Source organism: Lipotes vexillifer, unplaced genomic scaffold, assembly GCF_000442215.2.
Source record: "Lipotes vexillifer unplaced genomic scaffold, Lipotes_vexillifer_v1.1 scaffold23, whole genome shotgun sequence".
In the NCBI taxonomy this organism is placed as follows: Eukaryota; Metazoa; Chordata; class Mammalia; order Artiodactyla; family Lipotidae; genus Lipotes; species Lipotes vexillifer.
In genome coordinates, this window is record NW_006796283.1 from 3,400,008 (window position 1) to 3,415,545 (window position 15,538).

Genomic DNA, 15,538 nt, shown 5'->3' on the forward strand with positions numbered 1-15,538 from the left:
GGTGCTCAGACAGGAAGGCCAACCTGCCCCGCCGGCCCAGAGAGCTGCCTGGGCACACTCACACCCCCACCACACGTATGCGCACTCTCACACACGCGGCTGGGGGCTGGCCGGGGCTGCTCTTGGCCTAGAAGGTCACAGCCCCAACCGCTTCTGGTGACAAGGCACCAGGACACCATCCGTCGCGAGGGAGCCCGCGGGAAGCCCCAGCCCGAGGGGTGGCCCAGGCCAGCGCCCTTACCATCATGGCAATGAGGGCACATACGTAGCTCTGGTCCATGATGAGGTGGCCCAGGCCGTGCAACGGAGACGTCTCTTTAGGCCCAGTCAGCCTGGGGCGTGCTATGGAGTGAGGGCAGGGGTCACCAGGGAGGCGAGACCCCTGCTGGGGAAACTCCAACGTCAATAGGCCCGAGCCCCTTGCCTATACCCGAGTGGCCCGAAAATGCAGACAGCGTGCTGGAGCCACAGCCCAGGCGGAGGGGGGCCACACCTGGCACAGGCTCACGGGGCACTGGGGGAGGAACACACGGGCAAAGGGCCCGGGCTCCTGTCCGACCCTGTTCCTGATGTGCTGTGAGACCCTGGCCAGTCCTCGCCCCTCTCCAGGCCTTGGCTTCCGAGACTCTGAAGGGATGGGGCGGAGGAGGTTGCCCTAATCCCCTTCCAGCTCTGTGAGCACCCACGTCCCCAGATGCCAGCCCCCGAGGCCAGCGGCTTCATCCTCTGCTTTGTAAAACGGAAATCGAGGCTTAGCACAAAAACAAAAGGAAAAGGAAAAAGCACCACAGAGCCCTGCCCTGGGGACACTGTCTTCACAACTCCCAGGGCCGCAGGGGCAGCCCAAGGCAGAGCAGTCAAGGTCTCTGGCGACTGGAAGGCAGGTGGGGAGTGGGTGGGAGCCTGGAGACCCCCGCAGGGTCTCCGGTTCCATGAGCATCACAGATACGGTGCCCGCCCTGGGCGGCCCCAGAGAGGTGCACAGCTGGACAGGCCGACCGAGCGAGGCCACCAGGGGGCAGCACCCGTGCGGCCGCGTCATACTCACGGGGCCGCTGCTGGACAGGGCTGTGGCCAGTGAGGTCGTGCACGATGCAGTTGTCCTCAGGGTCCGGCGGCACGGGCATCGTGTGCTGCAGACACGCCAAAGCCCGTGAGCCGAGCCTGGGGGCATGGGGGCACCAGCCCCACCGCTCAGTCCGTACCCCTCACCTGCATGGCCTCCTCCTCCTTGGTGGCTGGAACCCTGGCCTGGCCCTGGGGCCGCTGGTCCACCTCGGTCAGCTCCACCTCCAGCTCTGTGTCGCCCCCGGCCGCCTCCTTCCCCTGCGGAGGCCGGAGGGGAGAGCTCAGCCCCCCACCCCAGCCTGAGAGGTGCGGGGACGCAGGGCGCCGGCCTGGGCACTGACCCGGTCCGCGGGCCGGCGTGCTTGGAGCCTCAGGAGCGAGGTCACGGTGTAGCACAGAAGCAGCAGGATGCCGGGGCTCACGTAGACGGGCCAGTCGTGGCTGGTGTTGAGGACCAGCACGTTGGGGCTGGAGCAGTTGGCGGGGGCCACGAAGTCCTTGAGACCAAACACCCTGCCCACAGAAGGTGCATTACCGACCGCGGCAAGGAAGTTCATGGGTGCCAGGCGGGCAGGGCCGGGGCCCCGTGGGCGAGCCCTCACCTGGCCCAGATGCTGGCAGGCGGGAGCATGGACTGGGCGAGGGGCGTCTGGTAGCAGTAGAGGCAGAGGAGATGGCCGGCGCCAAAGCAGCCCACCATGACGCAGAGGGAGCTGAAGCCCAGGGGGCTGATGGGAAAGTGGCAGGCCCACCAGGTGCAGATGGTCAGGAACAGCAGGAAGTAGACACTGGAGAAGGCTGACGGGTGGGCGATGCCTGCGGGCCAGGCAGAGGCGCACAGGGTCACTCCCGGCCTGGGCAGCCTGACCGCCGTCTTGCTGCTCAGCGGGGAGCTTGGCTGCCAAGACCCCTGCCGGCATGACCGCCAGCGGTGGGGTCCCAGCTCCCTGCCCAGTGGGTACCTGCCAGCGCGAGGAGCATTACGGCCAGAGTCCGCCCAGCGGCCACCAGCAGCCAGTGCGCTGTGATCCGGAACCGGGCAGCCAGCCAAGGTCTCCGCTTGCGGGGCAGTGCAGGGGCTTCCTGCAGCCCCATCAGGGAGCCGGTGTCCACGCCCCCATCATCGTGGTCCTGCCGAGGTCACGGGGCGGGCGGAAGTCAGGTGCGTGGGGAGGGGCCACCCCTGCAGCCCCACACCCTCCCCTCCCCTCACCCGGCGCGCGCCCTCCGAGGACACGGGGCCGCCAGCCTGAGCCCGGCCGCCTGCTGCCCTCCAGGCCCAGCTCCGCCCACCGTCTTCCCACCACCTCGCTCGGGTTCACGGCCCTGGAGGGGGCCCACTGCGGCAGCAAGACACGCTCCTGCCAAGGCTTGGCGCTCAGATGACTGACCGGTGCAGGCTGACCTCACAGTGCTCCGGAGCCCCTCAAGGGCCTCTTTGCTCCCCACCCCCACCAGGGGACCCTGAGAACAGGGCAGGCCCACAGGTTCCTGCATCTGTCCCCAGTGCCCTCGGCCTGAGGGGGCCCGTGTGGGGATTTTTAGGGAAAAGAAAAGCAGCGCACAGCACAGCCACGTGTGCATCTCTACAGTTAGAGGGCACCTCTACGCCCTATCCTTGGTCCCACGGCACCTTCCTCGTCAGTACAGTAACGGGGGCTCGGAGGGGACCCCAAATCACACAGCCAGGAAGGACAGCGCCCAGGGTGCAGCCGCCTCCTGCTCTGCTGCCTAGTGGGGCTTCTGGAGAGTGAGATGCACACCTGGGCGGCCCTTCCGGCCTCAGCTGCCTGCGGGGCAGAAAGACCCACCAGGTCCTGCTGCCCTGGTCCCACCTCAGGGTTTCCCAGAACAGAGCAGTTTCCTGGAACCAGGGAGGCCAGGAGGAGGCAGAAAGAACACAGACTCTTTGTCAGACGCCAGCTGTAACATGGGCGCCGTGCCTATGCCCTGCCCCGTGGCAGAGGTGGCCCTTGGTGTTCAGGCTGACAGCACGGGCTCAGGGGCCCGGTGCCCCGGTCAGTCACACACCGGCTTTGAGTCGAGGATTAGGGGTCTCGCCTGTGCAGCCTTGGTGAGCTCCCTAACCGCTCTCAGTCTGTTTCCTGCCTGTCAAATGAGGGTGGGGCACGGGGCAGGCCCCAGGGAGGTGCCACTGAGCCGTGCCTGGAAGGAGGGGAGGGGACAGGCCAGGGCAGAGGCCCAGCCATGGGGTCAGAGCAGTACCCATGGTCCCCCCATTATGCACCAGAACGGGGGGATAGGGGGACAGCTGCTGGAAGGCGCTGCAGCCAGGCCCGAGCTCAACCCTGCCCACAGCCTGGCCCCGGCCCTGGGAAAGCTGCCGTGGAAAATGAGCGTTTCTGGGAGTGGGAAGAACAGAGGCAGCTGCTGGGCAGAAGGACAGCTGCTGGGGGCCGCCCGCATGGTCCAGCCCACCCAGGCCCGGCTCCGGCCCCGCCTCGGCCGGCCCCCCAGGACGCACCTCCCACCGCAGCCCCAATGACCCCCTCAGGGCAGGCACGGACCCACGTGTGCCAAGTCAGGATGGGCGCGTGTACACAGATCATGTGCAGCCGCGTGTGCCGCGGCCCTGCCAGGTGGCAGCATCCACACAGGGGCGCTGGGGCTGCTTCTGGCCTTGAACTCCGGGCGCCTGTGATGGGCCCCCATGGCCTTGCTCTGAGGTCTGTCTACACCAGCCGCCCCGGGGCCAGAGTTCAGCCCCCAGGGGCTGCCAGGACAGCCCTGTGCTCCGAGGGGTGATGCGCAGCGTGGACTGGGGAGCTGGCCCCTCCCGCCCACCCCAGGCATGGGGACCAAGCCGGCCCCTTCCCAGTGATGCTGTACCGGGAAGCCCCGGCTCTGCTAACGAGGAAACCAGAGGCCTCCCTGGCCCCTGCGCCCGCCGGTGCCCATGCACCGGGGGGATGGAGGGGGACGGCCAAGTCAGGGAGCCACCCCGAGGGCAGGCAGCAGGGCGGTCCCAGCCCCACTTGACCCCCACAAGTGCCTGGAAAAGCCAGTCTACGTCCAGGCCCCCGTCTCCCTCTCTGAAATGCGGGTGCCAGCCTTGCCCTGCAGGACTCGGGGGATGGGCAGGTCAGCTGTAGGCTGAGCCCCGCCTCAGCCTGCGGTAGGAAGTCCCCTTCTCCCTGAGGACTGAGGCCCTCGTTTCCGCAAGCATCACCCTGGATGGCCACAGACCCGGCCCAGCCCCGGAGACCAGGTCCTACTCGACAGAGGCTGAGGCCGAGTGTGAGGGGCCCAGACTGGGCTCGAGACCACAGCCCTCGTGCAGGGACAGGAGAGGACACGGAGGGTAGAGCCCAGGGGGACCCCGAGGACTCTGGCAGAGGGCCCTGCTTCAGGCCTCTGAGCCGACACAGCCCCTGCCTGGACACACACAGCCCACCGATGGCCCCACTGTGGGCACGGCTGCTCAAACATTGTCTGTCCCTCCGTCGGTCCATCCATTCACCCATCGGTCCCTACGTGCTCCCTGACGGCTGGCGCAGACCATCCTCCAAGAGCGCTGACTCCCTACTGCCCTGCGGCCCCGAAGACCCTCTTCCAGGGGCAGCTCTAAAGGCGCAGGCGCTGCCGGGGTCCCTGCACGCGCTAGGACCACGCGCTGCATTGCTAGCAACCCCCCACGGGGACGCGCACTTGACCTCCTCCGTTGCTGTGTCTCTCCACGATGGGCATATACGGACTTTTACAACTAAAACGTCCACGTTTGTAGAAAGAAAGAAACAGATAGAGGGAGAGAGGAAGGAAAAGAAAGTACAATAGTCCTCAGATGGCTGGGACACAGGCGCGCCCCCATCCCTCACCGGCTCCTGGGCACGCTGGCTCCGCCGGGGCGTCCGCATACGATGCCTGCAAACGCCAAGGCACAGGGAGGAGGCCGCCAGGACACCCAGGTCGGGGGCCACCAGGCGGATGGCGTTGGGCACGTCCTTCAGGTCCAGCCTGTGGAGGGCGGGGAAAGCCCGTGGCTGGCTCAGGGGGGCAGGTGCCAGCAGGGGGCACCCCGGGAGCTGGAGGCCCAGGAAATCCCCGAGGGAGGCTGGGGGACTCACCTCGTGACCCCTATGTGTCGGGAGACGGTGTCCCAGATGCTGCCTGCAGAGAGAGGCACGGGGGAACCAGGTCAGGCGGGCGGGTGCCGAGAAACCCCTTCCGTGTTGCCAGGAGGGCCTCGGGAGCCCCAGAGCCACGGAACCCCTGGTGTCCGGGGGTGCTTGAGAACGCTGCCTCCACCGGTAGGGTAACTGAGGCCCAGCCAGGGAAAGCTGGGCAGATCAAAGCCCATTAGTCCTGCCTGGCAGAATGGGTTTCATGGCCCAGTCGGGCGCTGCGTGGCCCGGGAGGCTGGGCCAGGCTCTCGGACCCATCGGCCGAGGCCAGCTGCTCCTTGGGGGCCCGAGTGGGGAGGGCTGGTCTAAGAGCCGCCAGAACCAGAGGGCCCTCGAGGCACCTGACTTCTCTCCAGTTTCTAAACTGCAGGAGAGACACGATCTTCACGGAATGAAAATGGGAAGCGGGGTGGGACAGCCTGTCCACCACGAGCCAATAGGACGTGGAGGTGGGAGACCCCACCGGGCAGTGGGGATGGGAGCCCAGGGTTCCGTCGTGTGAACACTGGGGCACTAGTGTCGGTGGAGGTGGGAGGGCTGGGCGCCGGCTGGGGATTCCATCCTCAGGGTGAAAGGGCGCAGGGCAGTGGACGGGCGGCACACCAGGGCCCGCCCCCCCACCCCCACCTCAGCCAAGTCTCTCTGCCCCAGAGGGCTCAGGAGGAAGATGTGAGACGGAGGGGCCTGAGAAGACCGGGGCTGCCCGGACAGAGTGCTCTGGGACCAGCACTGGGCCGGGGCTCAGCCCAGCCCCACGGCCACCTATTACCGGGGCACTTAAGCTGGGCCATTTGGGCTGGATGTAAATCATGGCTGGGCACTCAGAGGCGGCCCATATTAGGCAAGGCCTGGGTGAGGCAGGGCGGCCCCTGAGGCTGAGCTGACCTTTCCAAGGAGCCTGAGGCTCCCCCACCCTCCCCAGGCTCTCCAGTCCCTCAGGAGGCCATCGGCTCTCCCCCGGGCCTGCTGCCCCCAGGCACCCCCTTCCCGGCCCTTCGTGACTCACAGCTCGGCCCCAGAAGCTGGTCCAGGTGGGGCACAGTGTGCAGGCATATCTGGAAGGTGAGGTGGGCTGCCAGGAAGAGGAGGCTGAAACCCAGCAGGGCTCGCAAGAGGCGGCCGGTGTGACCTGGAGGCAGAGACGCAGCGGTGGGGCCGGCACGCAGCCAGGCAGGGGGATGCAGAGGGAGCAGACCGCTCAAGGCCACTCAGCCCTGGCTACCAGCTCTGAGCCAGGCTGTGCGCACCAGCCCAAGACACACACCCAGCACGGACCCAGGGTCTTACGGGGCCGTGAGAAGCGAGCTAGCCCATGCAGCACACCCCTCCTACACCAGCCCACTGACAGCTCACCCAGCCCCGTGGTCCAGCACTATCACGACCCCAATTTACAGACGGAAACGGACACAGAGAGGTGAAGTGACTTGCCCACAGTCACACAACAAGGAATCAGCAGAGTACAGTACACCCATCCTGCCTGCTCTTGGTCTTGTCCCCTTCCTGGGGCGTGGAGCAGTGGGGGCAGAGCCAGTGCAGGAAGGAAAAGCCCCCTCGGGCTGGGAGGCCACCTTCAGTTTTGCTCATGTATCCAGGAAACATCTGTGTTGCTGCTTGACCCTGGCAGCGGGGTGCCGCTTCATGCCCAGTGCGGGCTGAAAGCACGCACCGTGCAGGGAAGGCCCCGCCCAGCGCTCGACCACACTGCTTATCGAACCTGGGATGCTCTCCTGCCCACAACAAAGCCTCAGGCTCCCAGAGGCGGCTGTACCCTGGGAAGTCACACGATGAGTTGATGTATGGGAGGAGAAATGAATGGATGGATGGACGAAGGGATGAGGGGATGGATGAGGAACAAATGGATGGATGGAATGATGGGAGAAAGGATGGATAAATGGTGGATGAGAGGATGTATGATGGGGGACAGATGGGGGAATGGATGGATGAGAGGATGGCTGGATGGATGAGAGGATGGATAGCTGGGAGGAGAGATGGATGGATGGATTGGAGGGCAGATACATGAATGAATGGGTGGATGGGAGGACGGGAGGCTGTATGGATTAGAGGACAGTTGGGTGGAGAATGAGAGGATAGAGGGATGGCTGACAGCAGTGTTGGGTGAGGCCAAAGGGCAGCTCTGATTTCAGAGGGGGAGGGGGGTCAAGCCAGTGTTGAGCTCCTGAATTGCCCAGGAGGGATAAAGGCCGTGGCAGGTGACCACTAGAGTCTACCACAGTGAACTCCGAGGTTCGGCCCTGAGTGCCAGAAAGAGCAAGTATCGGTGGGCGCACACGCGTGTGTGTATGTGTGCGTGTGTGTCAAGGGTGCGTATGGGCGCTGGACCACACACTGCACTTGCTGGAAGCGTCGCCTGTCTCTCTCCTTGACCTGGGGTCACTCGTTCGGCCACGTGAGGCCTGCACAGCACAGGAGCACTGCGGGAGGATGGGGCCTGCCTTCGTGGGCAGGCAACCCCACCTCTGCCGTGCAGGGCAGGGGTCACACGGAAGTCTCTCCTCCTGAAGGAGCCGGGGCTCCGCTCAGGGACTTTAGGCTCAGGCAGGAACCTGGAGAAGCAGGAAGTGGGGCTGGGAGGCTGTGGCTCCAGGAGCAGAAGAGAGGGAGGCTCGTGGCAGGTACAAGGAGCATCTGTCTGACCCAGAGCGGCACCGGGCTTGAGCCCCAAACCTCCCTGACGCGGCTGCTCAGTCTGCAAACGCTCCAGGGCATCTCCGCCCTCGGCACTACCTGCTGCCACGAAGGCCCCGCTCCCACGACCCTGTTCTGGGGCAGCCCCAGCCCCTGCGGGTGGGGCGCCCACGCTGGGCCCTCCTGACGGAACCTGCGCAAGTGGAGCTGAGGGAAGGGGCATCCTCCGGTCGTCCGAGGCTCCGTCACACCGAGGACGGTGCAGAGGTGGGGCAGGGAGGGACAGGGTCCCCACGGGCGGAAATCAGAGTCGGAGCAGGAGGCCCTGGCCGGGGGCAGCGGGGGGCCCATCTGCTCTGCCGACCCCGGGGCGTCGTCTGCTCACAGGCAGGAGGGCGCAGGTCTGGGGAGGATGGCGGAGCCTCTCATCCCCTCATCCGGCAAAGACAGGGAGCCTCCCGGTGCACTGACTGCTCTGCGAGGGGAACCGGACCCGCCCACCCGGCCCACCACGTCCAAACAGCACCTGAGTTAAAGCACAGCCGAGGGGCTCCAGGGGCAGGTGCACCCGCTCCCGCGAGCAGCTGCGGGGCTGGGCTTTGTTCTAAGGCAGGGACAGGGCCTCCCTGAGTCCCTAAACATTAATCAGGTCGCCAGGAGCTGACCCTCGGTTCTACCTGCAGCTCTGCGGCACTTCTGCCCTGCCCTGCCCTGCGTGGGGCACGTGGCCCACGTGGCCCACGGCCGCCGCCCCATCGCCCGGCAAAGTGATGGTCCTGACCCCTCTCCGCCCTGCACAGGGAGCCGGGGTCAGGCTGACGCCCCCACGGGGATGGGGCCAGGAATCAATCGGCGCCCACGGGCACCCTGCGCAGCCTCAGACCTTCCACCTGCTGCCGGCGCCGAGGCCCAGCTGCGGCACAGGCACGGCCAGGCCTCACATTTTCCTCTCTCCTGCCCGGAAAAACCCGGCAACCTCGTGTCCCTGAAGGGCCTCTGGGGCTGGAGAGATGGACGGATGGAGGTCAGGCGGGCAAGTCTTCCCAGCGCCTCTCCCTCTGCTCCCTGACCCTTCCCCACTCTGGACTCCTGCCCTGGCCGGGAGCCTGTGCTTCCGCCACTGCCAATTAGAGGAAAGTGTTCCCAGTTGCTAGCGGGCAGGAAATACTGACAGAACAAGCAGCTCTGAGCCGAGAGCCCGGGAACGGGGTCCACGGAGAGGAGAGAAAGGCCTGGATGCCAGACTCTGCCCAGCAGCCCTCCCCAGGGAGCTGGGAGTTGGGGGGCAGCTGGGCCAGCTGGCTGGGGAGGGGTCTGGGCAGGGCTCCCCCGTGGCTCCCTGCTCTGCACCCGTGCTGGGGCCACTCCCCTGAATTCTACGCACACTGCGAGATCAGGGCTCCGTATGAGTGCCCCAAGCGGGGAGAGAGGCTGAGGAGGGGGTTACCGCCAGATGCCACAGGCCGGGGAGGGGTGACCTGCCACCCTGTAGAAGGCAGAATGACATTCCTTCGGGGAAATCCATGCCCAATCCGGGGGCCCTGGGAGTGCTTCCTGACACAGCAGAGGGGAACCAACGGTGCCAATCAGCTGGACTTCCAGCAGGGAGCTGCCCCTGGCTCCCCTGGAAGGGGAGGTCCTAACTGTGGAGAGAGGGCAGGGGGGCAGAGTCAGAGTGACAGGGCGTGACTGTCACTGACTGGCCATCGCCAACCTGGACAACGGAGGGAGAGGCCCCGAGCCAAGAAGCTGGGAAGCAGGTGCTCCCAGAGCCTCCAGGAGGGACCAGCCCTGCGACACCTGGGCTTTCGCCCCATGAGGCCCGGGCCAGACTCCGACCTCTGGGCTGTGGGTGGGGACGTGTCGTGTGGCCGCTCAGTATGGGGTGGTCTCAGCAGCCACAGGCCATGCCCGAGGCCCCAGAGTGGCCGGCACCCCCCGGGGGCAGTGCGTGGGCACACCTCCCTCCAGGGTCTCGGCCAAACCCTCGGCCCGCCGGGCACGGGGGGTCACACCATGACAACTTGCTCCTTGGGTGCCTCTCTTCACCCTCCAAAACCTAACAGCCTCCCTACCAAGGGGCACAGAGCAGTCCCCAGGCACCTGTCCTCACCGAGAAGCCGGGATGACAGCAGATCCAGAAGCACCCAGAGAGCAGCTGGTGGGAGCCCCAGGGCGAAGGGACCCCTCAGCCGTGCCCCCTTCCCGTGCCACCTGCCTGCAGGCCTGCACCTCCCTTCGCAGGGGCCCTTCCATCGCCTCCCTTCACAGGGGCCCGTGCTCTGCTGGGCAGGGGGCAGGGCACCTCCTACGCAGGGATCCTCTCCATTCCAGCTCCTCTCGGACGAGCCCGCGCCATGGGCACCACCGTCCACACCGTCCTGGGGGCCCAGGCGCCCTGATGGGCCTTCCCGCCCATCTGCCTGGTGGACACAGAGGCTGCCCTCCAAGAGCTCAGAACCAGGTGGAGACCGTCGTGCGCCCAGCTACCCCGTTACCCCGACGACGAGGTGGTCGGGGGGGGGGGGGGCCGGGGCCCCCGAGCCAAACCAGCGCTGGGATGTGCCCGAGGCCGTGGAGGGGATGGGGGGGGGGGGGGGGGGGGAGCCGTGGCCGCGCAGCATGCCGAGCGCACATGGATGGAGCCTGAGTCCACGGCGGGACGGGGGAGCCGGCGTGGCAGCTGGACTTAAGGTTGGCCGCAGCCGCTCAGGGCAGATGGGCCGCAAGGACAGCGCTGGGACAGGGTGGGGATTGGGGGAGGGACCCGGTGGGAAGGCGGCCCAGCCCACAGCCAGGAGACACCCCAGGGGCCTCCTGCATCATGGCCCCTGTGGCACGAGGTCAGAAAAGAGATTCTGAAACCAGCCAAGGGTCCTCCATGAAAAATGAAACTCAGGACCACCCATCCTTCCCTGGTGGCTCCTCAACCGCAGAGAAAGCCCATCCATGCCCGGTTCTGCCGGGGCCCCAACGCTCCCCCACCCCCCAGGCACCTGCACAAAGGGCTCCGAGACCCCGAGTCACCCCCCCGACCCAGCAGAGCCCTACCCGCCCTTACCTTGGATGCTGTGCCGGGAGGGGCCCGGGAACCAGGGCAGCAGCAGCAGGAACAGCAGGTAGACCAGCGAGAGCGCGTTGATGCGCAAGAGGCAGGCTGCGGAGCAGACAGGACGCGGTCAGCCCGGCTGCGGGGGGTGGGGCAACCAGCCCCGCGCCCCCCGGCCATCGCCCCCTGAGCCTCCCTGCCGTGGGTGCTGTGCGTGTCACCCCTGCGTGGGCGAGCGACCTCGCTCAATGCGTGACGTGTCACTGTTACAGGGAGCACCGTGCCTGACTTAACGACGGCTCTGCTGTCTGTTGACAAGCGTGGCTGTCGTGTCTGCATGTGCCTCAGGCACCCACCCCGCGGAGCCCCTGCCACGGGGCCAACCCTGAGGTCACGACATTCTCCCGACTTGCTTTCTCTCCTTTGTAAGATGTTTTCAGTCGACACACAGTACGGCTGATTTTGGGGTCCAGCTCTCTTGGCCTCCTCCCCCCACCTCTGCCTCCCAGACAGCCGGGTGCGCCCACTCGGGCCACAGCCGGGCCCCCCAGCACGTCGCCCAGGGCACAAGTCACGCACGTGTCTGCAGCCGCTCCACCTCTCCCCTCACTGACTCGAGGGTGCCCCCCACGTCTTGCACTGCTGACCCCATCCTGATGAACTGCAGTGGGTGCCGAGACCCCACCCGCCCCCAGGAAGTGAGGGGGTCTGGGGACGCCAGGGACGTGCCTTGTGTCCCAACTTGGGTCTCGTCACTGAGCAAATGGGCCACTCAGCCTTTCCCGGGGACCCGAGACGGGGCTGGGCCAGGAAAGCCCGAGAGGGGACCAGCATCGCGTGGGCAGCCCTGGCGAGGTCCCCAGGCTGGAGCCACCTCTGGCCACTCTGCTCCTCAATCACCACGGCCAGCAAGCGGGCCCGGGGGACCCAGCCCTGCCCACCCAGGCCCAGGACAGAGCAGCCGGCTGTGGGCGCCAGTGTCCACCGTGGATCCGACCCCCAGCCCCCGGCCCCCGTGGACGGCCCAGCCTCACGGTCCCGTCATCGTGATTGAGCAGAGCTGCACGGGGTAGAAGCCCACCCCGATCGGGTCTCCAAGAGGGGGTCGCTATCCCACCCTCCGCGCTCTGCCCCTCCGACCCCCAGGTGTGGACCGTGAGGCCAGCAATGGCTCGACCGCCACTTAGCAGCCGTCTGGACGGCCTGGGCCAGAACAAGCCAACCTGAACCCGGCCACCGACTCAGCTATGCCGACAATCTCCCCGGAGCAGGTGGCAGGGCCAGGTGGGGTGTTCAGCCCCTTCCCACTGTCTCCTCAAGCCCCCCATCACCCCAGCAATGAGAAAGCCCAGAGCACCACACGGCCAGCGCCACGGTCCCGAGCTCTGGTCAGGCCGCCTTCCTTTCTGGACGCTGCCGCGCCCTCCCGCTGCCCGGAGCACCCCTAAAGCTTAGCAGCCTCCTTCCACCACGTACACCTGCCACAGCCAACAGCTCAACTCAAAACCTAAAGCTTTTCCACGAATGTACGTTTTCGTAAAAACAAAAAAATCAACCCGATCCGGCCCAAGAGGCAGGACGGAACTGCATTTACGGCAAAGGCTTGTAAAGTTCCTTTCTGTTTCCCAGAGCTGCACTTTTCAGCCTGCTGGGTTCTGCCCCTCTCCTTCCAAAGTGCCAGCCAGGTGGTACCCACCCACCCAGCCATCCAGGTAACTTTCTCCTGAGGGCACACGCTGCAGTTCTCTGCCCTGAGGTACTCATGTTCTGATCCGCCCGGGACACCAGAGCTGAACAAGCACACGCGCACCAGCCACGGCGTTCACTAGCCCGTGACGGGGAGGCGAACGCGGTGCGCGTCCTGGGGAAGCTCCCGGAGGCCTGGCTCTGACGCTGACGCTGACGCTGACCCAGGGCGCCGAGACGGAAGTAGCGCTTCCCAGATGAGGGTTTCAGTCCGGAAGATGCAAAGTTCCAGAGGTGGTGGTGACGGTTGCACCATACTGAGAATGTACTTGATGCCACTGAACCACACACTTAAAAATGGTTAAAGGGGCTTCCCTGGTGGCGCAGTGGTTGAGAGTCCGCCTGCCGATGCGGGGGACGCGGGTTCGCGCCCCGGTCCGGGAGGATCCCACATGCCGCGGAGTGGCTGGGCCCCGTGAGCCATGGCCGCTGAGCCTGCGCGTCCGGAGCCTGTGCTCCGCAACGGGAGAGGCCACGACAGTGAGAGGCCCGCGTACCGCAAAAAAAAAAAAAAAAAAAAAAAAGGTTAAGGGACTTCCCTGGCGGTCCGGGGTTAAGACTCTGTGCTTCCACTGCAGGGGCCACAGGCTCGATATCTGGTCGGGGAACTAAGATCCCGCATGCTGCGTGGTGTGGCCCCCAAAGTTAATAATGATAAATAAATAAAATGGTTAAGATAGTAAATTTTATCTTATGTGTATTTTACCAAAATAAAAGAACAAACAGCCCCAGAAATCAGTGAAGGATCTCAGAGACCAGAACTGGATGGGCAGGGGCCAGCCAGAACCCTGTTGTCTGCAGCCAGTGGAGCTGGGCCTCCGTCCCCTCCCCAGCCCCAGGCCAAGCAGGAGGAAAAGGACCTAGAAGCTCCATCTGCCAAAAGCAGGAAATCAGAGATGAAGAGTCAGAGGGGGCAGGGTCGGGGGAGCGCGTGGGACAACGGGGGCGGGGAGGGGGGCGGGGATGGACAGCACGTCAGCCCCAGGTGGGCGCTGCCAGACACTGCCCCACCCTGGGAGGGTCGCCGGGGCGCACAGGACCTGCCCTGGAGGGGCGACAACGGCCCCTCAGAGTCACTCATTCATTAGACAGAGAGGGCAGAGACTGAGGATGAGCGCGGCCTGGGACGCGAGCGTCTCCACCAACACAGATGAGGAAACAGAGGCGATGGGGTGTCTAGGAGTGCGGCCCCCCCAGAGACTGGCCACCAGATGATCCCCCTGCCAGGAAGCTGGCACCGGCAGGCAGGTGGCGCCAGACAGCCCTGGACGCTGACCCAGGGGACGTGAGCCAGGACAGCTGGGCCCGCTGGCCCCCAGCCCCAGCAGGGTCACCCGGGGCCAGGATGAGAGAGGGGGCGGGGGTCACATTCCCAGCCCACCTCCCCTCCCTGTTATCAAGGCCTGGGGACAGGGTAAGAGGCCAGCAGAGCAACAGTGGCCCGGGGCCAGCACGGGAGCAGGGAGCAGAGGCAAACAGGACTCTAAACGGGGAGCTGAGCCGACTCTCACGTTCTCCCCTGTTCAGAGGGGGAATCAGGTTCCCACAGGAGAAGGGCTTCCGTGCTGCGAGAGTGAGGACTTGGGTCCAGACTCCTGGCTCCACACCTAGCCCTCGGGCCACTGGTCTAAGTGCCACGAATGTGGCCTCACTGTGACTGCATGACAAGGAGGCTCAGGGCATCTGAGCAGGCCGCCTGGAGGAGGTGGCATTGCTTTTGGCCTTGAGGGCCGGCTAAGACTCAGGGGAGGCCAGGGGAGGTTTGGGGCAGCCCCAGGCTCCAAGAGAAGGAGGACGCTCGGGTGGAGAGGCGGTGGGGACGCCCTGAGGAGGGGGACAGGCCTGCTCGGCCCAGGCAGCTCCCAGCTCCCCATCAGAGCTGCCCGTGGCTGGTGACCTCATGGGGGAAATACGCCTTTTCCCGAGCCAGGAACAATAGGATGGGGTGAGGGCAGAGGGAAAGCCAGCAGGGCTGCCTGCTGGGCGGGAAAGGCTCCCCCCACCCCTGCCGGCATGTTTAACCCTTCAGAGACCCTCACCCAGCACATCAGAGCCTGGTCCTGCAGATGGGGAAAGTGACCCCTGGTCTCAGCTGGTGCCCAGCCAGGAAGGGAGGGCAGGGAGGCCGGCGTGGAGGTTACAAACACCCGGGACGTTGCACACAGAGCTGGACGCCACGGCCCGGCCTGCAGGGAGATGGGGGCCCTGTGGGGAGGGGGGCGGCCAGACGTCGAAGACACCAGGTGCACCCGCAGTGCCGTGACGTCACCCCAAGGCTGGCCTGCACCCCGGGTGGGAGAAAAGGACACGAGGCCCATCCTCCCGAGGGAGCTTGAGGAGGCCGCCCGCCCCGAGCCTCAGTTTCCCCATCTGTGAAGTGGGGGAAGGCGTGCAGTGTGAAGGGCTGTGGGAGGGGGATGGGCAACTCTTCACGCACGCTCGGGGTCCTCACCTCGACCCTCCGAGGGGTGTTCTAGCCCCATGCGGGGAAGCCCCGGGAGGCCAGCCTGAGCACCACGCCATCGGCCAGTGGCACCTGCAGGCCAGCATGGGCGGGTGACCCCAGAGGCTTGCAGGGGCAGCACGAGAAGGCTCAGAGGTCATGCCAGGCCTGCGTCAGCATCAGAGCTGAAACGACAGTGGGCCTGGGAGAGACCCAGAGAGAGGCCAGGACTGGGGGGGACGCACCACGGCCGCCATGACTGCCCAGCACCCGTGAGGGGCACGACTGTCGCCTGTACTTTGCAGATGAGGAAACTGAGCAAGGCGGCTGAAGCTGAGGGATGGGGGCTGACACCCCCCAGAAATGGTGTGGGTCTAGGTGGCCCAGAGAGCAGAAGTGGGTGGGTGAGGGTCAGCCCCAGGCGCTGCTGAACACGACCTACCG

At 65.9% G+C, this 15,538-nt stretch overlaps 2 protein-coding genes across 2 annotated transcripts in view; both read right to left on the reverse strand.

The window, feature by feature from the left end:
- The window catches only part of PIEZO1 (piezo type mechanosensitive ion channel component 1 (Er blood group)), a 19,670-nt gene extending 18,549 nt beyond the window's left edge, over positions 1 to 1,121 (reverse strand). Inside the window, exons 1-2 of the mRNA XM_007468474.1 lie at positions 1,049 to 1,121; positions 242 to 342 (exon numbers count right to left, since the gene is read on the reverse strand). Coding sequence (XP_007468536.1) covers positions 242 to 280 — 39 coding nt within the window. The 5' untranslated portion in view covers positions 281 to 342; positions 1,049 to 1,121. The remainder of the gene's footprint in view (positions 1 to 241; positions 343 to 1,048) is intronic.
- Positions 1,122 to 1,194: 73 nt separating this feature from the next.
- Positions 1,195 to 11,557, reverse strand: LOC103079080 (piezo-type mechanosensitive ion channel component 1-like). The gene is made up of 9 exons (XM_007468475.1): positions 11,485 to 11,557; positions 10,918 to 11,013; positions 6,217 to 6,339; positions 5,154 to 5,196; positions 4,905 to 5,043; positions 2,031 to 2,199; positions 1,671 to 1,884; positions 1,410 to 1,581; positions 1,195 to 1,326 (listed from the first exon to the last, which is right to left on the reverse strand). Exons 1-9 carry the CDS (start codon positions 11,555 to 11,557, stop codon positions 1,195 to 1,197), a joined length of 1,161 nt encoding a protein of 386 aa, XP_007468537.1.
- Between the last annotated feature and the right edge of the window lie 3,981 nt (positions 11,558 to 15,538).